This window comes from Zootermopsis nevadensis, unplaced genomic scaffold, assembly GCF_977971745.1.
Source record: "Zootermopsis nevadensis isolate Lab colony 2312 unplaced genomic scaffold, Znev_1.0 Znev_ptg000022l, whole genome shotgun sequence".
NCBI classification, from domain to species: Eukaryota; Metazoa; Arthropoda; class Insecta; order Blattodea; family Termopsidae; genus Zootermopsis; species Zootermopsis nevadensis.
In genome coordinates, this window is record NW_028259154.1 from 4,327,366 (window position 1) to 4,352,393 (window position 25,028).

Below are 25,028 nucleotides of genomic sequence, written 5' to 3' on the forward strand. Positions count from 1 at the left end.
AGTGCCACTCTTGTCCTGTATCGACAGTGAACGCCGTTCGGTGTCACATTATTTCCGGTTTGTTGTAACGTGGGTCGGAGGACGTTGAAAAAGTGTTTTCATGAAGAAATGCGACCTGTCTGAGCCTTCATCTGGCTTGCTGAAAATTAAGCTTTGTATGATATTATTTAACACGTCGCTGTCGTATGTGGTACAAGCTTTGCTTTTGCCTGTCGCCCTTCGTTTGTTTGATTGTTCCTTTGTTTGTAAGTATTAATTGAATGTCTGTATATAAATTTGTTTAAATTTGTCAGTCTAATCACAAAAGTTCCTATTAAATATTAAAATATTATTATAATTAACATTTAAATATTTAAAATATATTAAATGATATTCTCTATCGAAATGTTCGATTTACATTAGATCAACACTTTTTACACGACATGTTTCAGTTCTATAAGAACCATCTTCAGGTGTATAAAATTATATAAACTTAAATATAATTTATTTTATTAAATGCAACTTTTAGTCAGATGTTTATCAGATTTCAAATGATGTTTTCAATAAATCTAGAAGAAAACATCATTTGAAATCTGAAAAACATCTGACTAAAAGTTGCATTTAAGAAATTATATTTAAGTTTATATAATTTTATACACCTGAAGATGGTTCTTATAGAACTGAAACATGTCGTGTAAAAAGTGTTGATCTAATGTAAATCGAACATTTCGATAGAGAATATCATTTAATATATTTTTAAATGTTTAAATGTTAATTATGGTAATATTTTAATATTTAATAGGAACTTTTGTGATTAGACTGACAAATTTAAACAAATATATATTTATCACAAAATGACGCAACTTTATCATCTCGTCTGTATATAAGTTCACAGTACTGGGGATGAAATTAAAGAACACGTAAACCTCGAAGAATGAATGGTCAGTTATTTGTCTTGGAACTTAAATATCGATACATTTTTATTAAAAACGCTCATTCTTTTTCTATAATTTGAATTTAATAACACAGGAATAATTCAGTGTCTGTTGATTATTGCAGTGTACCTTTTAGTCTTGTAGTTAGCAGACTCAGTTGCTCTTACAAAGAAAAATTATCTCTGGCTCGCCTTTCTGCGTTTAAAGCTTAATGTCCTAATTAAACTTTATGAAGCCGTAAACAGTAACAATTTTGGAGACTCTCCTTCAAGTTGCCAGTAGGTACGTAGTTTTCCAGTTGAGTCAGTATCTGTTGTTCCACACTTGGCATTTATGGTTCGCGTTTGGTAATAAAATTTCAAGGAGGATGCTCGGGTTAAACAGTAGAATGAAGATAATTACGTAATTAGCGTTCATGCAGCATTGTTAATGTGATTAAATTTAATGGGATTAGATATTCATAATTATATGTAACGACGACACCCATATAAATAAAATGAGTCTAAGAAAAATGAGTTTGAAGACGTGAGCTGGTTTTATGTCAGACAGAATATTCTACAATGGACGGCTTTAGCGAACAAATTAGTTGGCCTGGTTCCATAACACATGAGTTTACTCAGTCATTTTAATAAAATGTATCAGTAATTGAAACGATATCGTGCGTTATTGAATTGTTTGATGGTTAAATGCAATTATTTTAAGCTTCGTTACAGATTGTGTGGTTATTTCAGTGGTTGCATGTGAAAACAGAAATGAAACTTTTCTCCTCATGTTGTGTCATGGACGCTGCATTATTTCCCACAAACATGGAAGGTAAGACGAAGTATATTCTGGGTTGTAACGCCTTGTAGTTTGATAGACGTTTAGCTACCTTTGAGGGGCCCTGATGATGGAGGCAGTAAGCACCTATGAAACGTCTGTCATTTCCACATACCACACGGTGAAATGTCCCAGAAGACGGTCTATTTAAAAACACATCGGATTTGAGTTCCAGGTTAGGGCTTCTGAACCTTGACCCCGACAGGAACTTTGAAAGGTTAGGGCATTTTTCTTAATGACGGGCTGAGACACCGGGATATTCCTTTTGGTGACGGGCTTGATACGCGCCTCTGGCAGATTATGAACCTCGAGCCCCTGAAGATGCCTTTTTGCCACCTTTCTTCTCCCCCCCCCCCACCCCCCCCACCCCCCAACGGATCTGCAGGCACAGATGCAAAGAAATTGCTACCTACGACCGAATTTAAAAATTAAGATTCGAACCAAATGCATTGGATATTAGGTTAGGTTAGGTTAGGTTAGGATAGGTTAGGTTAGGTTAGTTTACTTACCCGTGTTCCCGTATACAGACACACTGTTTGTAGATTTTCGGGGGGGAGATCCCCAAAGGTTTTACACGATTGCCGTGTTTCAATTTGAAATAGCTTCTTCTCAGTTATAAATTGTTTTATTATTTGAACGACATTAAATTATGTTTGTTTTATGAAAGTGACATAGGCGGTTTAATTAAACTAAGAAAAACGTGTTTGCATAACACGTGGTACGGCAGCAAAGACGAATGAATGCATAATTTGATAGAGAAACTTTAGGGAAAGTGTATTGTGGGAAGAAAGTGAAAGAGATGGTTGCGGGGTTCTGCAACGAGATCAGTTGGCTCGATTACATTTCTGTGAAAACTCCGTTCTCTTTACCGTAGAGAACACCGCGGAAGTACCACGGACAGTGACAAATGACTGTCAAGTAATACTTTTGAATGCAGTCCTTGATCTGCCAAGCTGTCAACACCGCCCTCAATGCCAGAGAGAATTTTCTAAACAGAAACCATGGCACCGAGTTTCTGACGCCGTCCGGCCTATATATATATATATATATATATATATATATATATATATATATATATATATATATACAGGATGATTCAAAAGGTAAGGGCCAGACTGAAGGAGCGTGTAGAGGGTCTCAGAGAGAAAAACTTTCGAATAGGAATCCATGTCCTCCGAAGTTATCCTGAGTCAGTCGAGGCCATTGAAGGTAGATAAGTCTGATAACACAACGCTGAAATAATCGTACTTTGCTATTCTCCTACTAGCTTAATGTTGATTTTAATTATTGTACAAGGATTACATTAGCAATCTTACAAACCAAATTGTATCAGCGGTATGTTATCAGACTTCCCTACCTTCAATGGCCTCGAGTGACTTAAGATAACTTCGTAGGACATGGATTCCTATTCGAAAGTTGTTCTCTCTGAGACCCTCTACACGCTCCTTCAGTTTGACCCTAATTTATTAAATCATCCTTTATATATGTACATATATACATATAAATATATATATTTCATGATTAAAGCTTAGACGTACGAGTATTAATCTAGTGTTAGGTCCAAATTGCTTCGGTAATATCATCCTTGTCCCTTAACGACGAGATTGTCAGCAACTGGGTCCTTGTAAGCTCTGGTGACGTGATAATGCGCTTCTGGGATGAAATAAGAGTTTTCCGTGGATACGATTTGTAAAAATAAGTAATTAGAATCCCACTGTTAATTGTTTGCAACACAGTTTATTGTAGTGACACTGGATCAGAAAACTGTTAAATGCGTGATATGATTGGCAGGAAGTGCACGTTATACAGACTACATATTTAAGTAACATTCGACGAGGAAACCACGCCCCCCTCATGGAAAGTAGAAGACCTGGAACAAAGCAGAACTGAGTGTTAATTACGTCACCTGCCGTGGGTCACTTTCAACACGAAGTGCCCCTTTTTAAGGTCTCTAAACCACTGCCATCTTGTGTCAGTTTCAGGTCCGGGGGTTGGGAAATGCGATTCTCCCAAAAAAAACTTCGGGCTTCTTCATCTCCATTGACAGTTCTGAAATTTTCTTTCAAAGAATGTGCCAGAAATATTTGCTGAAAATTGTATGGGGCGGACTGTGTGGACAGAAACAAGACACATTCGTATTCTATACAGGATATTTTAATAGTAATTCACACACATCAGCTCGAAAGTCAACTCTGCAATGAGCCTGCTTAACGTGACGTCATCTAGGTTCCTGCTGTATCAAAACCGAAACCATGTTTGTTTCAAACTGCTTCTTCTTTTATCTTTAGACCACGTGGTCCATATTTGTCATACATATTTTTGAAACAGTCTGTATAAATTAAAATTAATGCAAATTAATTAATTGCAACGCAGTCGTACACTTTGTCTGTCTCCTTGAATAAAACCCAGAAGTGGACATGAAGAAAATTTATTTTGAGTGCCACGGTGGTCTAGCGGTTAGAACGCTGGCCTTGTAATCCTGGTGGGGGGGTCTCGGGTTCGATTCCCGGCTGGTGCCCGAATTTATAACTTGTGTTGGGCAAGGCCGTGGTCTAGGCAACACGGAGTTTTCCTTCGTGGCATCCCAACAATTACTCCATTCATACACAGAAGAAGGCAATGGCAAACCACTTCTGGATCATCTGCCAAGAACGTATATGAACAGGTCCCAGTCCGAGAAAAGGATGGAAGGATCCTGTTCATATGGACCTGTCGTCAGACAGAACACTACAAATAAAAGAAATACAATTTATTTTGAAAACGTAAAATGTCCGTGCCAGAATTTCTATTCACACGCGACGTAATTGTGGCAGTGTAATGCGTCGAAAGCCTTTGTGGCTAAATTTGCATGATTTGCGCTGCGTAAGAAAAACACTTCTACTGATGTACCTGCCATGTATTGTTTTGTCAAAGACGTAATCACATTTTTTGCCCAGTTTATATGCGATGGTCCCGGGGTAATCAGTGTTTCTGTCAGCATCATTTGTTTCCAACATGTCATGAGTGCACATGCTCATCTCTGGAGTGGCCTAGTTCTTACCTCGGGGTCCGCCTCGGCGGTGCACGCCGTCACGGCGTAAGCGGAGTCACAGGCGTCGTCGTATTCTGAAAAATGGGATTCGATCATTAGGCACACCGAAATCAAGTCAGAATGCTGTTTCATGACGCAGTCAGTGGCCCACTGAGGATTCATGGTGACAGCATTTCAACAAAAGACATGACGTCATTGGCCTTGGTGTTCATTTTGATGTGAGTTCAGGATCGGCTTTCTGTCACTGATATCCTAACCACAAAGTTAGTTCTCATGTGTCATTAAATATACATCACTTCAAATACATTTTACATATAATTCCCACATCCCAATTTAAGCTTTACTAATGCATACAGCCCGTTGAAAACACGTCAGCTTCTCATTCTTTAAAGTTATTAGCTACTGAAAAATCATATAAAATAAACTATAAATAAATAAATTTAAACTCAGACGTACATTTAAATTATCATTCGTGCTACGCTCTACGTACCTGCGTAATTGTATCACAACTCTTAAATAGGACATTTGCCATCTACCATTCTTACTGATAGTTCCTTAGCCTTTGTGAGTACAACAAAGCATCTTTCAAAGCTAGCAAATATTAAAAATCAGTTTTATGAAATGTAGATATTCCATATTGTGTACGATATGGCATCGGCGAGACAATTTATATTATACGACCCCGAGCTTAACGTAGCCAAAGTTAAAATAGATTAAGTGACCAGGCATATTTTATGGACATGTGGGTGTACGGATTGCCAATGGGGCAGTCATCGTGTGTTAGCACCGACAGTCTTCGCAGCCAAAACTAGAAACTGGTTTCATCATAATTTCAAGCAACGAAGCGTTTGAAATAAATGATTACACATTTAATTTCGTTTTACTCACAGACCAACCCTCAGTTCACCAGGAAAAATAAATACTTAGATCCGAAGCACCGAATATTATCAAAACATGTTGAGTAGTTTCGGTAGTGAGACTTGCCGGTCACGTTGGCAAGATTCGAAGTTGCGATCTTCAGGATACAAAGTGGGTTAGCTAGCCTCTGGTGTCATGGCGCATACATCGAAGAATTATTTCCTAACGGTTGTTTAACGACGCTACAAAACAAATGACGTCGATCACTCGGCTGAAGCTAGAACTTAATTCAACTTACTGTCCCATTCATCGCGGCACTTCTGAATAGCCGCTACCGTCCTTTCACGTATGCCGTCTGGCAACATCCTCTTTGACAAGGCAATGGCGACATCCGCGTTGTACTTTCCGCCCTTCACCTGTTTAAACCACAATTATTATTATTATTTAGTGTTCTGTCTGACGACAGGTCCGTATGAACAGGATCCTTCCATCCTTTTCTCGGACTGGGACCTGTTCATATACGTTCTTGGCAGATGATCCAGAAGTGGTTTGCCATTGCCTTCTTCTGTGTGTGAATGGAGTAATTGTTGGGATGCCCCGGAGGAAAACTCCGTGTTGCCTAGACCACGGCCTTGCCCAACACAAGTTATAAATTCGGGCACCGCCGGGAATCGAACCCGAGACCCCAGGATTACAAGGCCAGCGTTCTAACCGCTAGACCACCGTGGCTATAAACCACAATTATCAGTGATAAAATAATGAGAAATCGAAACTGAATAATTTTAATAATTAGCCTAATGCACTCCTTGTAGTGTCTGATTAATTTAAATGCGATGGGATTGATTTGACTCATGATTTTGGGTTTTGTGACACGTGTTTCTTTCCTGTAAATGGCTGGAATTGCTTTACTTTCTAAGGCACTATCAGCTTCTCAAAAATATGAAGATGCCTCATCGCGGAATGCCTCAATTTTAACCTGAACACCGTATCACTCGTTAGTAGTGTAAGCAGTAACTTACCGATTGCATCATCCCCATGACACACTTTATGTAGCACTGAAACCAAAAAAAGGTGATGCAAATATATTTCCAGTTACGTTAAATACATATATTCTACACTCTACTAAGTTCTAAGCTTGATTGATCTATATTTCCAAACAGACACACTTGGAAGTGAGTTATAAATTCCTAAAATATTGCTTGAATCAAAACTTATAAAAGTGCATCATCTCAGTACTTCACAGGGATCCTGAACTTTATGCTTAAATTCTTAACAGAAACAAATACACTGCTTGCATTTTGAAGGAGGTAAAATTTTCTGATTTCTGAGCTGTTGATCACCTCAAAAATGTCTTTGCCAAATCCGCTGCAAAATAATTTTGAATATAATTTTAACATTCAAGTTGCCGAAATTTAAACACATTGCAATTTTAACAACTTGAAGCATCATTTGTTTTAAATATAGTTTTTTCCGTTCTCGTACGACCAAATTTTTATTTCAACACACATTTCTAACAGCTGCATTTCATTGTAGAAGTTTACCGACGTTTCAGAGTAGCTTTCTGCCTCCATAAGTGGGACGATACCCTGATAACAGAGACAGCAAGGGCCTCTGACACGACGGTAAAGTTCTACCAGGATACAAGGGCAACAACTCTGAACGCGGCCATCCGCGATAAGTTACAGCTTGTCGTACGGCTCCTGTGGTAATATGATTACAAATATGAATATTATTATTGCTGTAATTAATAGTAGGAGTGCATATGCAAATCTGTGAAGTTAAGAGACGCCTTTAAAATACGGGAACGTTTAAAGAGTCTTGTCACGTGTCAGAATGAATTAATAATTTTGAGAGTCTTTGAAGTTGCCCCGCTGTACGCCATGTAAGCGCTGAGGGGGAGAGATGATATAGCTCCTACTCGTTCCCAACCTTGGCACTAGATGGCGGTGAGTGGTCAGTTCACGCCGTGGCCAGGCTTTGCCCCCGAGAAAGGACCCCGGTCCCCATTGGACAGGAGACTGGCTTGAGACAGATGAACTGCTGTAGGAGCTGTGTGGATCGGATATGAGTATGGGGGATGTAGGGAGGTCGTGGTGGACCGACCTGAAGTTGCACAGTTTTATCAGTTTTGCTGGTGTTGCACGCGAATTCTATTTTAGAACAGAGCGTCGAAAGTGGATTGTCCTCACCTTGAAATTCCTATCGTCAGTTTTGAACTGGCCATTAGTAGCAGCATCCAGAATTGCTGAAATTAAATACGTTTGGCTTTTTATCAGGTAATCAATGACTCGGTAAGTTTTAACCGTGATCCGTGCATAAAGACGTGTGTTGATTACCTGAATGCGAACCGTGGGCTGTCACGTCAGGCGAAGTTCTGCGATTATGAGATTGTCCCTTAAATCCATGACAGCTTATTTGTACCCTACAATTCATTTCCAATCTTGTGCTTACCTTGATCGACTCCTGATTTCGGCTGGCACACGTTCCTCATCATTTTGCCTGCCTGTCGCACTTGGTCCATCGATAGTGCCTGAAATTAAGATCGATTGTATCGAAACAACACTTTTTTAAAAAAACTACTTTACTTTTAGAAAAACTATGTTACTTGTTTTAAGATTCATCTCAATATTTTCCTGACTGACTGCGTTCTGTGGCTAGAGTCTCAATCACTACAAACCTACTTTTGATTACTTACTTCGGATGTTCCCAACAGCGCTGCGACCAAAAACGCCGTGACCATACACAGGGTTGCAGAGCCGCCCATAATTCCTCTATGTCTTCATTAACAGTCGACCTAGCAATGCTCTTGCGAAGAAAATATCACCGCTTTTATACGTCATTAACGAGCCGATGTAATCAACTCAGCATCAACTAAGAGCGATTAATTTATACTTGCTTAAATCCGCAAGGCCAGCAAATAACCGTCATACATGTTCTTAAATTAGAGAGTAACACAAAAATGCAAGGCAGAAACAAGGCGTACTTTCATCATCCAAGCGTTTCTGTAACAACAACAACAAAAAATAGACATTTCTTGTAATCCGCGGCTTCTCCGTTCTCTCTTGAGGATCATCATCGCTGAACTATGAAGCTGGCCGGCGAGGTTACCCGCTGTACCTGCCCACTGCTCACCCCTGTTCATTACCCGGATTAATAACACTCATTACAGCTTTATTCCTTTTAGAAATGGCCGATCTTTGGGCGAGTTCTGTGACGTCATGCCCGCCCTCGATAAGACTTTTCGATATGTGGTGTATTTGTAAGACACGTAACATTCTGTTTGTTAAAAGCAGGGATAATCCTTCGACATCTTATCTCTTTCTTGACGCCTTCAGGACAAAATAGCCGATATGATCCAGTTTCAACCCTCCTCCGCTTAGTACACCCAATCAACGCTGTTTGTCCGTGTCTCGTGATCATAGCGAGAGATCTACTTACACATCCGTCAGCTTCCTGTTGACATTAATTGAATTCGTTCATCCCTCCACGACGTGTGTTGTTACGTCAGATACGAAATTCTATCCTGATCGATCAGCCTGCACCACGTTTCCCTTGGAACAGTGTTTGGGCGTTGGAGAAGTGCTTGAGGAAAATCACGCTGTGTCCGGCACCCACGTCGCCTTAGCACAGAGGTTAAGCTTCCTCAAGATGGACGTTACTAAAAGGTTGACGCTTGAGCCGACAAAATCCCAAGTGGACTATTGGCGTCGTAGCAGGATCTGGCGGTGGTCGAGGGCAGACGATGAATGTGTCTGTACCCAACAACACTTTGGTAACAATATGTCCCTTCTGGACCAAGGAGTCGAAACTCTCGCCTTCATTTTCCGCAGACGTAAGCTCCAGGTTACGGCCGACCGTACGATGTCGACTCCTCGGTTGTTTGGGAAATACCGACGAAAACAGCCGGCCTTTTTCATCTTTAGAATGATTCCATTTCTTCTCGGCAAAGTACAAACCAGTTTGTTTGTTATTCACACATAGAAAATGTACATAAAATTTCAGGAGCTCTGTTAAATAGCGATTAGGGGTCGAATTTTTAACTGTTCCGCAAGGAGTAATTTTTCTCCGCGCTCTGTTCTTTGTCATGTTCCCCTTTTCAGTAAGTGCCTCGCTTTAGAACCTCACCATTTGAAGTCTTGTCCCCAAATAACAAACCAAATTCGGCTCTGAGTCGCTGTAATCGGGTTCTTGCCCAAATCAGTCATTTCTTGAACACAGAATTATTGGTTTACAATATTTGTGCGACTGAGTGGTCCACGTAGTTATTCGTTTCGCCAGTGGAAACAAAGCTGTGTGACGTCGTAGATGGTGTCTTCTCGAGGTATTTTTATAGGGGTGGATGGAAGGCACTTAATATAGCGAATGAAAAAATTAAAAGCGACTTAATAATATTCGTAAAAATTCAGATTAAGGCTTTGACCGGGATGTTCTTTTGTTAAATCTTATGTGGTACCGCCTGATTCGACTTCTAATGGTTAAGTGAAGTGTTTTCTTCGCGGTACGGTCTGGATTCGTAAATATTATGAAGACGAGCTTCGGCTTCAAAGGGTTAACCAGCTGATTTTCGTAATGGTGAGGTGTAGTGTTTTCTTCGCGGTACGGTCTGGATTCGTAAATATTATGAAGACGAGCTTCGGCTTCAAAGGGTTAACCAGCTGATTTTCGTAATGGTGAGGTGTAGTGTTTTCTTCGCGGTACGGTCTGGATTCGTAAATATTATGAAGACGAGCTTCGGATTCAAAGGGTTAACCAGCTGATTTTCGTAATGGTGAGGTGTAGTGTTTTCTTCGCGGTACGGTCTGGATTCGTAAATATTATGAAGACGAGCTTCGGCTTCAAAGGGTTAACCAGCTGATTTTCGTAATGGTGAGGTGTAGTGTTTTCTTCGCGGTACGGACTGAATTCATAAATAATATTCAGACGATCTTCGGCTTCAAAGGGTTAAACATGCGTTTGATTTGTGGGGGCTAAAATCAGTGTAAGAACAGTTAGCTACTCTGAACTCCTGTTCCTCTGATTCCGTCGATATCTTAATAATCTTTTCACGAAGGAGCAGCTGGAACATTCTCCACGATGTACGTACGAGGGCGTTTCAAAAAGTAACAGCAAATTGACAATATTTCACGAAACGAATACCCCAGGCATTTCAAACTCCCGCACAGGGAAGATACATTCTTAGAGAAGGTTTTGACACTGCCGAATATATGGCGTGGCGTGCTAATTGGAAGGGATGCATATACGAAATGGCGGCGCCCTTACCTGTTTGCACCGTAGAGGAGCAGCGAGCAGTCATCAGATTTTTGTGGTCGGAGGGTGTTAAACCTCGTAAAATTCATAGAAGAATGCTGCATTGGCGAGAGAAGAGTGTACGAGTGGGTAGATACGTTTAAAAATGGGCGAACATCAATTCGTGATGACCAACGCACGACCTCACACCATTCGGAGATTGAGATTTCAGATCTTACAGCCCTGACTTCCTCCCTCTGATTATCATGTGTTTGGACCCCTGAAGGACGCTTTGATTTGGGAATGATGACGAGGTCAAAGGAGCTGTGAAGGCACAACCAAAAACATTTTTTTCTGATGGAATAAAGAAGTTGGTGCAACTTGAAAAGTGTATTGAAAACGAGGGTGATATTGTAGAAAAATGACATCATTTGTATCTCTAATTAAATTATATATTTCAAAATATTTAATTTTCTCTTACTTTTTGAAACACCCTCATATATAATTTATAAAAAACTGAAAGAATAATTCCTGCCAGTATTTATTTTTACGCCATTAGCATCGTATTTAATTAAATTTATGCAACATTAGATTTTATTACATTTGCATATCCATTACGTCCGTAATTTATTTCACGTAACAAAATATTTGAATGATGAGCCTCATTGAGCTTTGAAGTAAGGATTAAACAGTAATCCAATGACACTGAACGAGATTAAATTCACTAAACAACTTTTTGTGTTGTGTTGAATTTAATCTTAATGCGTTCAATTGTTTTCAGAATTATAAAATATGATCATTTGTATTATTTGTATAAATATGCACAAAATATAAATAAGTCTAAGCACTTAACACTTCTGTGTTATTTTTTTAGATTTAAGCAACAGTGCACCGCGACCGGACTTACGACACCCGCTCCTCTGACATTCAGCGTCCTTCGGAACCAGCGTGCTTGAAAAAAACAGCAGTTACAGATCATAATTACCAGTTCTCTGAACAATTTGTCAGTAATTTTGTTCATATCCGTTACTAAACAGCTTCGACATTGCTGCATCTTTGTTTGTGATTACAGTAAGGTTACTCTTCGCTTGGTGCCATCTACAGCAAATATGTGTAACCAGCGTCCATCAAATGTTCCTGTTTTGCTGTTCGTAACATAATAAAATTAAAAAGGAAGGGACCTGCCAATCAGAACGTATTTAAAATCAAAATTATGAGAAATAAAATTTAACTTCCAGTCATATTTTATACGTAATAGGGGAAGGTGATTGATTGTGTGATTGTTTAACCGTGTCTTTGTGTGAACAGAAACCAGCGTTTGTGCTGTCATGAATATGAGTTGACTGATCTGCCTCACGCGGGCAATTACGGCCTTCGCTTGGAAAATTTTGTGATTTATTTCGGTTACGTTGGTACTCATTTCTTCTCAAAATAATAGTTGACTTTTACTTATCTGCTTGAACCTGACTCATGAATATTACAGCTTTCTTTATCATTCGTCTCAAGAATATTTTAAACTTTGGCGTAAGTAGATAGGGGCAAAGCTCCCTGGAAGCTGACGCGCCTTTAAACCCACAAACAAACAGAGAATAACATTACTCAGAGAGTCAAGAAATTTCTCGTCTTTTATATAAACTGGAGATTAATTATCAATCGTCTTGATTTTTGTTGAAAGATACGACGTTTCGGAGACTGAATTCTATCTGCGTCGTGAGGACAATAATCAAGCCGATGGATAATGTCCAGAGAGTTTGTTTTTTTAACAACACTCCATTTTCAGAAACCTTAAGATTTGGTTCATAAACTTTTTCGCGACAGCCCTCGACAAATCCGTGTCCTGATACGGATTGATTGTAATCCACTTTCTAAAAGCTCCATTTTAACACCATTTACACCAAGTCTACAAAGTATTATCTTCTCTCCAAAATTTCCAAACCAAAACTTCGTAAGCATTTCTCGTGTCCCGATCCATCTCATTCTCCTTGATGTAATCATCGCAGTTTACTCCGGCCTGCCGTCACGTTTTCAGACAGCACACGAAAAAACAAATGCATTTTTCAGACTTAATTGCGTGTAATTTCTTTGCGAATGGAATTCTTGTCTATTAACGACGTTTCGAGATGTTTCAACCTTGCCACACACGCGAAGTAGGTACCCATTAAATTGACATCATAAGCGCAGACCGGAAGCTGGCGTGTCCCACTCTCCTCAACCAATCTTTTTCTCTCCCTGGATCTTCCTGATCGCGTTATCAAGATCAAAGTTTGAAAGCAATTGTGACAAAACATCTCATTGTTTCGGACTTCTCTGAATCTTAAATGCGCGGACCTTCCTGTACTTTTCATTTAAGAACGTTTTAATTAGCCTAACCGAATTTATTCAGTGTTCTGTCATACTTCATAGCCGGCTTTCTTGATGTCTGCAAACAGCTAATGTGTCCCGTTGTTTGTTTATCAGACGAATGTAGAATATATCTTTCGCTGTATATCTGTTTCGTCCAGATCTAGACTCATGACCGCCTACGGCTTGAATTCTGCAGCAACACAAACTTAGCCTGTTTCATTATTTTTAATATTATTGAATAATCTTTGTCAAGCCGTGCGTAAAGTCGTAATGACCTGAACGAGCTTTCGAAGGATTTTCTATGTGATGTCTTCCCACGACCTGTAAATGTCTCATCTGTCATCCGACGTTTCAATAACTAAGATAATATTTGACTTTTTCAGTCGGTATTGTTCTTTACTTATCTGTAAGCTCTTCGTACAGGTCTTACAATACCAAACAGCTGTGGTATCGCAGTCATCGCCTCTGAAACGTCGGACATTAGCTCTACTTGTGTGTCGTCCCATATCTCGCAAGTCATGGTCGGTCTGGTTGCGTTTCTTACCTTCAGGAGACGTCCAAGTGCTTTCGTGAATATTTCTTCGATGTAGGGACTTTGTGCTTTTGAACACTGGATATTGTAATATGACAAAGTTTACTTATCTAATCCCATTGTCATTCCAAATGATCCACAACTTCGCATTGAAATCTCATAACAAGAAATGGTCAACAATTTCTGAATCCATTTGCAACAACGACACAGGATCAGCACATTACACTTAGTAGGTTGTTTATTGTTAAGCGATGGTCCACATTCTAGGACTGACATTTGGGTGGGTAGAGGAGGGCTGAGTGACTTTCAGCAGCGGAAGTCCTGTGTTCGGATTTATAAAACTGAACCAAAATTCGTGTAGAGATATACGTGAAGTGATACAGATTAAAAGCTTAGTGGAAGATATACTTTATTATCACGAAAACTGGGCAAGAAATATTTAGAAATAGCTCACCGACGTTAGCAATGTACGTACTACAAACCAACTGGGAAAGAAAGTTACAGTTTCCACCAGAGATGTATGGAAAGACCAATCGTTGAATGAGATTTTTTGGAACAGCCGGCATGCATTGAAATCAATCTAGCCGAAGGAAAAGGACGAACATTCTACTCAGTGCACTAACTTATTTGGTTAAGAAGGCTGTGATTAAATGTGAAATAAAAATAAATAACACTACACAAAATAAATTTAAAATGAAATAAATTAGAGTAAAGCAAGATAACATTAAATAAAATAAAACAAAATTAACTACATAAAGGACGTCTTCGAAACAGAGTTGGAAGCGGTCGTGGCCTATTTAAAGTGTGCGACCACCGGGTAAACAATCGATCACCTGCGTTCACTGAGCATTTAAATGGTGTCGTTTTCCTTAGAACCTTCTTGGTAATCAAATGATCGTACTTTAAAATAGGCCACAACAGTCTGTTTCAAATATTGCCATGACCATCAGCCATCATCATTTTTAACTGTTGTTAAATATTTTTTCTTATCTGTGCCCGTTGTCTTTGCATAACGTGAAATCGTATGTTAAGAGCTCTAAAAAGTCTCTAAGTTCAGATGAACATCATTTACGCCTCGTGTGAGCTCCAGACAGCCGTCTGCAGTCCATCAGTCGATGATACCGCAACAGGCGATGGCTTCTGTCTGAGTTTACTTCCGGGAACGGGTGCGGAGTTATGGACAAATTATTTCTAAACGCGTGTTATTACGAACAGCGTAAAATGCGATGTTTTAGAGACGTAATATTTGTCGTGCCACTGCAAATGTATTGTTTTATGATGTATTTTGAAGCAAGCAGTGTGTCAGCGTCGTAAAAGAGTCCATAAACATAAACAGACAAGGAGCGGGAGGTAGACAGAAGGCAATAAGTAAGTAATGACGGGAATAAAAATAAAATGAAATAAATAAGACGTGCGAAAGGCGGATGAAGATAATGGAAAAGAACGGAAAGGTAGGCAGCCAGAGAAAGTAACAAATCTCTAGAACTTTCTCTAAACACATCTTTTTCCTAGAAAATTCCAACGTAAATTATTTGTATTTCTAGCAAACATTGTGCGTAATGTTTCTCTCTTACAGAATTTGTGCCTTGTAATTATGGTAGAAAAACACTTCATACGCACGGCGTGTGGATTACTTTATTTTTCGATTCAGACTGTACAGAAGCTCACGTTGTTGTGCATTTAATATGACGATTCATGGGGTTGCTTGTCCTTCGATCACTGCACGTAATATATCTGAAAAGAAAATAAATTTTATTACAAATAAACGCGTTCCTTATAAGCGGTGCGCGCTTTTTCGCACTGCCCCAGCTCAAGATGTCTGTCCGCATGTTCAATAAACATTCACACTGTCGTCATTTCATAATCGATTCAGACACTTTCGATTTATTTATGTGGGTAACATGAAAAACGTCAACACATTACTTATGAAACCAGCCTCGAACCCCGTACTGATTTTAGCGGCCTTGCGACATAATGCGCTCTTCAAATTTTACATCCCGTAACAATTTCCAGAGAAAAGTCTATTGAAATTTTTGAATCATATGACTCTAATGAATAATGACTCTATCTCAGCTTTGTGGTCGTTTATTTCGGTGTTTTAAGTTTTAAAATTGTAATTAAACTGCGTATTCAGTCTGTAAACAGTAACATTGTACTTTATGCAACTAATGAGGGGTTCTGTAGCACGCTTAAGGGAGGTTAGAAGTAAATTTTATTTTATTTGTAGTGTTCTGTCTGAGGACAGGTCCATATGAACAGGATCCTTCCATCCTTTTCTCGGACTGGGACCTGTTCATATACGTTCTTGGCAGATGATCCAGAAGTGGTTTGCCATTGCCTTCTTCTGTGTGTGAATGGAGTAATTGTTGGGATGCCACGGAGGAAAACTCCGTGTTGCCTAGACCACGGCCTTGCCCAACACAAGTTATAAATTCGGGCATCGCCGGCAATCGAACCCGAGACCCCAGGATTACAAGGCCAGCGTTCTAACCGCTAGACCACCTCATGTTATTATTATTTAGTGTTCTGTCTGAGGACAGGTCCATATGAACAGGATCCTTCCATCCTTTTCTCGGACTGGGACCTGTTCATATACGTTCTTGGCAGATGATCCAGAAGTGGTTTGCCATTGCCTTCTTCTGTGTGTGAATGGAGTAATTGTTGGGATGCCACGGAGGAAAACTCCGTGTTGCCTAGACCACGGCCTTGCCCAACACAAGTTATAAATTCGGGCATCGCCGGCAATCGAACCCGAGACCCCAGGATTACAAGGCCAGCGTTCTAACCGCTAGACCACCTCATGTTATTATTATTTAGTGTTCTGTCTGAGGACAGGTCCATATGAACAGGATCCTTCCATCCTTTTCTCGGACTGGGACCTGTTCATATACGTTCTTGGCAGATGATCCAGAAGTGGTTTGCCATTGCCTTCTTCTGTGTGTGAATGGAGTAATTGTTGGGATGCCACGGAGGAAAACTCCGTGTTGCCTAGACCACGGCCTTGCCCAACACAAGTTATAAATTCGGGCATCGCCGGCAATCGAACCCGAGACCCCAGGATTACAAGGCCAGCGTTCTAACCGCTAGACCACCTCATGTTATTATTATTTAGTGTTCTGTCTGAGGACAGGTCCATATGAACAGGATCCTTCCATCCTTTTCTCGGACTGGGACCTGTTCATATACGTTCTTGGCAGATGATCCAGAAGTGGTTTGCCATTGCCTTCTTCTGTGTGTGAATGGAGTAATTGTTGGGATGCCACGGAGGAAAACTCCGTGTTGCCTAGACCACGGCCTTGCCCAACACAAGTTATAAATTCGGGCATCGCCGGCAATCGAACCCGAGACCCCAGGATTACAAGGCCAGCGTTCTAACCGCTAGACCAAGCAAGGCAAAGACACCGCTTGAGAGTTATATCGGTTCATAGACGGATAATAATTAAATATGCCTTAAATAAATTGATTGTGGAAATGACTGATTTGAAATGCCTCCGGACAAGGTCGTCGAGTAGCCGGCTTATCTAGAATAGCTGAGAGACTATAAATAAAGTCCTCAAAGTTCACTTTTACTTGCGTGAGTTACTACAGTCAATATTTAAACTTTAAATTTCCATCGTCCATTCGCATGTGTCGTCCCTGGTTGCAAGGGTTTGCTTACCTCTGGGTCAGCCTCGTAAGCACATTTCTTGATCGCAAATGCCATATCACACTCGTCAGTAAGACCTGCGGACATGGAGAGCAGTTAGGGATCTTTATTTGCGTTAAGCAAATGCCCAGTGAAGAATTGTCAAGAGTTTTGTTCTCCCGGCACAGAGCAAATAATTTTATTTATAAATTAGCGACTAAAGCGATAATTACACTGATATTTATGTACACAATTTAACTGCTTTGAGTCAGATTTTAACAGTTTACAGCCAGCAGTGACGTATGCCCGCTGTTCTTTGACGGAAGAGATGATGGGGTGGGGGGGTGGGGGGGAGGCTTATTTGATGGTATCACCCGCATGAGGTGATACATCACGCTCACCATCAGCTGCGTTTCGACACTTCTCCACCACGGACCTTGCCTTGCCCTTGATAGCTTCTGGTAATATGTCGTCCGCGAGCCTTATTGCAAGTTCTGCTCTGTATTGCCCATTCTTCAGCTGAAAAAGTGCAATCAGATCAGAGACGGTCACATGGGTCCAGGGTTTGGTTGATTATGTAAAGGCGTAGGTTTCTGTATCACATCAAATATCTTTATCAGCAGAGTTTACCAGACGGTCAAGATATGGTTCAGTACCAAATTTAATGTCGTTGACGCAGAGATTTTGTATACCCCTGTGAAGTATTTTTGAGATACGGGACCTTTTTGCGATACCAAAATCTTCCGAGCATCTTTTATGTTACATGTACCAACTTTTTAGCTATTTTCCTGTCTCTGCGTGGAGTTTGTGGTTTAAAACTTCGTATTCGTTTGGTTTTCTTAACTACGTGATCGAAGTTCTGTTTTCTGAACATTACGACTATGATGATTTTATATTAGTGGTAGTTCAATAACAGTTCAAGTGAGGCCCTAGAACCCTTGGTTGGGCTCCAGCTAACAGGCATTTAATATTCAGTTGTATATCATAACAGAAACTGCAATGTTATCTGTGAAATTATATAAATGTTTGCAAAAGAGGTATGAAGGTATGGAACAAATTAGAGCATTATCTTATTCCTCGGGGTCATAAGATGATTCTTAGGAGAATGTTACTGGTAAGTTGTACTTACTGCGTGTGTCAGCCCCATCATGCAAGCCAAGTAGCACTGCGAACAAAGAAAATGTTTACATAAACAATCTGGTTCAAACTTGGCAGGGTGAACACAGCGTTCTGTTTAGGATTATTCCCAGTTTTGTTTAATAAGTTGAAAATGGGGATGAAATGGACAGAAAGACGAATTATAGGGCACGAAAATGCGTAAGGAAACAGCGTTTACTGTGAACCCATGATTATTCATTGTACAAATACAGATAATATTAAAATGGAACCGAAAATTGTGATGTAAGACTTGAGGTTCTCACAGCGGTGAGTATGAAGATTTCCGTCTTCTGGGTTGTTGCGCTGTGTCGTCTGGTCGATGTTAACCAACGTTTCAGAGGTCATACTGCCTCCATCATCAGAGTATGAAGATTTCCGTCTTCTGGGTTGTTGCGCTGTGTAGTCTGGTAGATGTTTACCAACGTTTCAGAGGTCATACTGCCTCCAACATCAGGGCGATATCATCGCCCTGATGACGGAGGCAGTATGACCTCTGAAACGTTGGTTAACATCGACCAGACTACACAGCGCAATAACCCAGAAGACGGATATCTTCGAAAATTGTGATGTTTGGATTCATCTGGATCAGAACAGAATACAGGAGGAATCTGCTGTTCACACGGCAATGAACATTTGGCTTCCATAAAGAACACGAAATTTGTTGTCGTGTTAACAGACCATCACCTTCTTAAGAAGATAATTTGACGTTTTACAAACAGAATCTCTTCTGCCATTAATGGAGAATTACTCTAGGGTCGAGACACAAAATTATGGGGCTCCCTCTAGTGACAACTGTTCGCATTTTAGAAGAATGGAAATCTGTCTAAATCACGTTTGTCCTCATCTATCGAGTCCTTCATATGGACAAGAACTGAAGCCTCCAACCTTTACTCTATATTGGACTTCCGACCGACTTATCTCACAGAATAATTCTTAGTGAAGAAAGTTTCTTGTATGAAAATAATAATTACCCTCACCTTAAGGTTTCTGTCATCAGCGAAATTTCCTTTCATTGAAGCTTCAAGGACATCTGTAAGAAATTGAGAATAATTTTATTAAACTTTTGATGCAAATGTATGAAACTTAATATTTTCGAATTCCTTTCCTTGTAAATTTCAATTCATTACTAATACTTAAGCTGCTTTCTCTACAGAGAATTATGCAATTTTTCTTTTAATATCTCACACAAGATCGGGTGATTGGATGCATTGAAGCTCACACATGCATAGACTTAATAATGATGATAATAGTTACACAAAATTAAATATTGACGTTTTCTTATGTCCTATTGGACAGTCGACAGCAAAACGCAGACAATGTGAGGTTAACACTCACCATCGCTGACCCCAGAAGTGGGCTGACAATGCTTCCTCAGAATAATGTTTGCTTTCTGTATCTCTTCGAGAGTCAGTTCCTGAAAAATACAAACGCGAAAGGTAACTTTTACGTCTTCAGAAATTGTTAGCCGCTCAGTTGGTGTAATTATTCCCCGCTGTTCATGGAGCACACGAGTTTCTTATTGTGTTCACAGAAGCTCGCCACTTGTGTCTATCATGAACCAGATGACTCAAGTTAATATCTTCACACCACATTTCTTCGTGGTCCATTTTTCGCGTTTTTAACTTGGAAAAAAAAACACCCTTGCGCCCTTCATATCTGTCTGCTGTCTTATTTTTCTCGTGCAGCTACAGTTTTTGAAACTCGGTTAGAAAAGAATTCTGGTTTTGGGGCTCCAAAATGAGCGGTCATTATCGGACGTTAACTGGTAATAACACCGAATACAGCAGCTGATAAATAATATACATATGTTGCAGAATCATTAGAGGGCCTACCTAAGAATAATTAAGATTTTAAGAACTAGGGATATTTTTTTTTTGAAATGGAGAAATTTCTTTTTTGAAGAAGTCGTATGTTTTATTATCCTCAACTTCTGCAATTGACCAAAGAGAATTGGGTTTTGCTCATAAGAAGACGAAGTCAGAAACACTTCATTGAAGAAAGTTATATTCGCGGAGAAAAAAGAATCATCTATCAACGAGTAATACCAAGATAAATGTAGAACTGAACGAGATATGATACTCTGTAGATTTGCTGAAGATCCTTACACTTTGTCTCCTATTGCAAAACAAAAGGTCATGGAACGATGTCACCAGAGTTCATGATCTTCTTGTGCCGCGTCGGAGGAATAAAGCCTGATTATTATTCATGCAGGGGGGAGCGGTTTTGTCTCTGTGCTCCGTTAATACGGAAATCCCAGCGGGCAACAGGAGATGAACCGACGAAATTATGTGAAATGGACAGGAGAGAAAATTGTTCCAAATTTGAAACCGAACTCCGTTGTGGTACCAGTAATTGATGAATCCTCGTACCACAGCGTGAAGGTAAAACTCAAAGTTGCTTTTTCAACACTTTCTTCTTCTCAATTTCCCCTAAGTTTCAAGATTCAAGGACGATACGTGAGGTAAATTAGCAGGATTTTTTTTAAATTCCTGTTCCATTCTTCCTGAAACATCAGTACCAGTAATGCGTCGAACTTTAATAATACCGTCATTTATTTTATTTATTTATTCAGTGTTCTGTCTGACGACAGGTCCATATGAACAGGATCCTTCCATCCTTTTCTCGGACTGGGACCTGTTCATATACGTTCTTGGCAGATGATCTAGAAGTGGTTTGCCATTGCATTCTTCTGTGTAATTGTTGGGATGCCACGGAGGAAAACTCCGTGTTGCCTAGACCACGGCCTTGCCCAACACAAGTTATAAATTCGGGCACCGCCTGGAATCGAACCCGAGACCCCAGGATTACAAGGCCAGCGTTCTAACCGCTAGACCACCGTCGATCTGCCCATACCGTCATATAGAATTATATTTTTTTGGTGTAAGTCGTTACGTTGACATGTTTCGGCGGTAATGCCATCCTCTGAACACGTACAAATAAACTTTAGTATCAAATATGATTCAAAATACATAACCAACATAGATATGGTACAGCACAAGCCATGAATATAATCGAATGTTAAACATAATTATTGTATCTGGATGTAACACGGTAATCCGGGTTAAATAATAAAACAACAAGTAACAACAGAAATTTGTTCCCTGTTTGACTTCGCTCTAGACAGAGAGGCAAGGCGGATGGATACCTGGCGTCATGTAGCGCAGAACAGAAAAGCAGGAGAGCGGAACAGGTCAACATGCAACGCGGACGTCGGAGGTGGAAAACAGGACTCCTGTCATCAAAACAGGTATGGATTCTAGATAACAGAACAGTACTTTCAGTGTACAGAAACGGAAACACGCGTTAATTTACATACAATTGACAGCGTTGCAGAAAACAGTTCATCCACCTACTTTATTTAAACTAATCAACACGCAGAACACAAATCAATATGAGAACAGTAATAAATCATGTGAGCAGAGCGCATTAGGTTATTATGACAATGCCAAACACAGAAGTCGCATGGAAATTTATTTATTTATACTTTATTTAAGACGATTTTTCAATTGCTCAGACCGTGAGGCGTCGAAAATCGCATGGAAGGTACCGATTTATTAAAAATCCTCAAATGTGTAGTAACACATAATTAGAGAATATTAATAATTTTTAATGCTTTAATTATTAAAATAATTATTATATTTGTTTACCGTCAAATCACAATAAAATTGTAAGATAAGATAATTAAAATGATTAAAATATCATCTTATGTTCCATATCGAGCACTCGATTTACATCGGAACATTCACAACATGTTTCGGTTTATCAAACCGTCATCAGGTGTAAATTATAAACTTTTAAACTCAAATTACAATTATTTATAGTTTTTTACAATTTTTATAATTTTATCATCTTTCTCAGTATATTTTATGGAAGTTGTGTCTAGATATTATTAATATAACATTATTGTTGAGGTGGTGTTCTTATCTTACTATTTTATTGTGATTTGACGGTAAACAAATATAATAATTATTTTAATTAATATCACAATATGACGCAACTATACTATCTCACGCTTTAATTATTATACATCATATTTTATGATATTACAGACACATATATATAAAAGCTAATCTATAACACTTTTAACATAATTTTATTTTTTAATTTATTTTACTGGTTTGCTAACATTAATAAGTGCTAAAAGACTCTAGGAAATTATAATGACTGTATTAGCTAAGCAAATTTTAAAAAAACCCAATATTTATTATTGCCCCTAATTTGCAACCCTTAGTGCGGAATTATTACTCGAATTGTGAGCGTTTTAAGGCTAGCATCTCCTCGAAAGGACTGAGGAGGGCAAGAAACACTAATTCCCTCTAGAATATGAAGCAGAAATCCTACCCAATCTACAGCGGCATTGAGTCTGGTGTAGTACTTCAGTAAAATATATTATAAAAAGACATTTTAAAAAATGGTAAATGTTTTCACACGTCGTACTCGTATTAAGCCTACCCAAAACATTGAACATTACGTTAACATTACTTACGCCAGACGTTTGTTTGAAGTCCAGAAGCAGCGTTGCCATGACAACAAAAACTACGGACGACCAATGCATCTTGTTCCCTTTCATTAACGCACAACTGTAATTGGCCAAATGCACGTGCCTCGGGTTTTATACACGCAGCCAAGCAGTCAGCAAGGCCGCGGACTTAGTCTGCATTCAACTTCCGGTCTCTCTTCCACTAACCACATGAATTATCTTCTTCATCCAAACATGTACCAAGGCTGCCTTCCCGGTAAAGTAATGAATGATCTTGTCTGTCAGCTGATCCCGCGTTTAAACCAACATGGCAGGACAGACTTAGCAGGAATCAGGAACCGTGCTTCATCAGAAAGACATTCTCCGTTTTCTCCTCGATTTACAGCGCCTTCTAGAGGCAGAATCCTTACGTTTTGTATCTCAACTGACAGATGTAAACATGGATCTCGATAATTGTCACTCGGCTGGCTGTGGATTGGACGACCGCTGTCTCATTTCCTGTGAAACATTCTTTCCGACAGCCTCACTCCGTTTGAGCTGGCTGTGGGTTTCACCAGCAGCGGTGTCGTATAACGCGGCTCTACTTTTTCCGGGGGATAAAACGGCCGGAGCATGAACAAAATGTTAGACTGAATGTACCTGGCGGTCTACATGGTCGGGCTTCAGTTTCCAGCACGAATTACGTGCTAAGTGAACGACGTGGTTCTTCAATAACCCGAAAAAATTGCAAAGTCCTCCTTAAGAAGCTGACAGTCGATCAAATTATGAAAGGATTTTTGCCTCTTAATGAACCAGTTGTTCATTACTCCACAAATGTCCGTCACTTGCCAGTATCGCGCGTTACTTGAATCCATCCATTTTAATATTATCCTCCCATCTTCACAGATGTGTTCAAATAGTTGTTTCACCTCCAGTTTTTATTATCTGCGATTTGAACCACACAGGTTAGAGCAGCGGTATTCAGTAACCCTAATGTCTGTCAGGTCATCGGCTACTATGGCTCGGGTTCTCCCTGGTTTTCCTCAGTGTTCCCATACGTAAGATATATTCTTACCTGCTTCATATTTGTCAGTATAGTCCCGTCTCGCGCGTTGACGCACAGCCCAGTTTGAAATTATACAGAGACGCGTTATCAGGTGCCACATGGAAACAGGACATCTTTTCATTAGAATGTCGTGTCCTGTAGTTGTGAGGAGGGTGGGGACGAGCACACATCTGACATGCACAGTCTGGGTTCTGTAGTTACGAGGCACAGGAATATTATACCTTCAATCTTGAAGAAGTAGCGAGCCGAGTCCTTCCTGAGAAGCCAACAGTCACTCAAGAAATTCCCAACATTTGTGGTTCATTACCGTGTTCACAAGAGCCCACTACTGGTCCCTATCCCGAGCCAGATATATCCAGTCCATACCACCCCATCCTATTTTTATAAAATCCATTTTAATATTATCCTCCCACCTATGTGTAAGTCTTCCTAGTGGTCTCTTTCCTTCTGGTTTGCCCACCAAAACCCTGTATGAATTCCCCTTCTCCCCCATGCAGTCTACATGCCCTGCCCATCTCATCCTCCTTGACTTGATCAGTCTAATTATATCTGGCGAGGAGATCAACTTATGAACCTCCTCATTACGCAACTTTCTCCAGCCTCCTGGTAATTCACCCCCCTTTAGGTTCAAATATTCTCCTCACCACCCTGTTCTCAAACACCCTCAATCGACAATCCTCCCTTAGTGTTAAAAGATCAACCTTACATCTTTAGACAGCACATAATAGGGCGAAAGATTCTGAACTGAGTGGTAGCAGACATTGCCCGAATTTAATCCGCTCTTAATTTAGACATGAATCTAATTCTGGTTTGTTACTGTCACTCTCAAATATGCGAACTTTGCCACATTTTCAAATGATCCATTAGGTACGTCTGTTATACGATTTGTTCCCGCATTCTGGTGACGAGACATCAACATATACTTTCTTTCCCCGTGTTTACGTCTAGAACAACCTCCTTACTAGAGTCAATTAGAGTTTATTTTCTGTCCTCTGTA

The 25,028-nt window shown here is 39.8% G+C and overlaps 4 protein-coding genes across 6 annotated transcripts in view; 2 read left to right on the forward strand and 2 right to left on the reverse strand.

Annotated features, from left to right (window-relative positions):
• mldr (mitochondrial ribonuclease P catalytic subunit) overlaps window positions 1-12,315 on the forward strand; it is a 152,684-nt gene extending 140,369 nt beyond the window's left edge. Inside the window, exon 10 of the mRNA XM_087353540.1 lies at window positions 11,723-12,315. The gene's annotated coding sequence lies outside the window, so the exon portion shown is untranslated. The remainder of the gene's footprint in view (window positions 1-11,722) is intronic.
• The window catches only part of LOC110835215 (Src homology 2 domain-containing protein sprint), a 335,746-nt gene that overhangs the window by 14,254 nt on the left and 296,464 nt on the right, over window positions 1-25,028 (forward strand). Inside the window, exon 2 of one of the 3 annotated variants that reach the window (XM_087353534.1) lies at window positions 21,627-21,753. The exons of the other annotated variants lie outside the window; for them this stretch is intronic. The gene's annotated coding sequence lies outside the window, so the exon portion shown is untranslated. The remainder of the gene's footprint in view (window positions 1-21,626; window positions 21,754-25,028) is intronic. 3 annotated transcript variants of the gene reach the window in all.
• LOC110835213 (general odorant-binding protein 72) lies at window positions 3,451-8,469 on the reverse strand. The gene is made up of 7 exons (XM_022075181.2): window positions 8,318-8,469; window positions 8,074-8,152; window positions 7,812-7,867; window positions 6,642-6,677; window positions 5,921-6,038; window positions 4,774-4,838; window positions 3,451-3,603 (listed from the first exon to the last, which is right to left on the reverse strand). Exons 1-7 carry the CDS (start codon window positions 8,384-8,386, stop codon window positions 3,586-3,588), a joined length of 441 nt encoding a protein of 146 aa, XP_021930873.1. The 5' UTR covers window positions 8,387-8,469; the 3' UTR covers window positions 3,451-3,585.
• Window positions 15,341-23,140, reverse strand: LOC110835211 (general odorant-binding protein 72). The gene is made up of 7 exons (XM_022075179.2): window positions 22,993-23,140; window positions 19,842-19,920; window positions 19,484-19,536; window positions 18,478-18,513; window positions 17,750-17,867; window positions 17,382-17,446; window positions 15,341-15,457 (listed from the first exon to the last, which is right to left on the reverse strand). Exons 1-7 carry the CDS (start codon window positions 23,074-23,076, stop codon window positions 15,440-15,442), a joined length of 453 nt encoding a protein of 150 aa, XP_021930871.2. The 5' UTR covers window positions 23,077-23,140; the 3' UTR covers window positions 15,341-15,439.

What these genes read in the sequence shown, in the direction of transcription:
- LOC110835213 (XM_022075181.2), bottom strand. Translation starts at nt 8,386, where the DNA reads ATGGGCGGCTCTGCAACCCTGTGTATGGTCACGGCGTTTTTGGTCGCA. An exon ending in CGCTGTTGGGAACATCCGAA is followed by an intron (nt 8,153 to 8,317) that starts GTAAGTAATCAA and finishes TCTTAATTTCAG; the next exon opens with GCACTATCGATGGACCAAGT. An exon ending in GTGCCGCGATGAATGGGACA is followed by an intron (nt 4,839 to 5,920) that starts GTAAGTTGAATT and finishes CCCATTTTTCAG; the next exon opens with AATACGACGACGCCTGTGAC.
- LOC110835211 (XM_022075179.2), bottom strand. Translation starts at nt 23,076, where the DNA reads ATGAAAGGGAACAAGATGCATTGGTCGTCCGTAGTTTTTGTTGTCATG. An exon ending in ACTTCAAACAAACGTCTGGC is followed by an intron (nt 19,921 to 22,992) that starts GTAAGTAATGTT and finishes TGTATTTTTCAG; the next exon opens with GAACTGACTCTCGAAGAGAT. An exon ending in CTGATGACAGAAACCTTAAG is followed by an intron (nt 18,514 to 19,483) that starts GTGAGGGTAATT and finishes CTTTGTTCGCAG; the next exon opens with TGCTACTTGGCTTGCATGAT.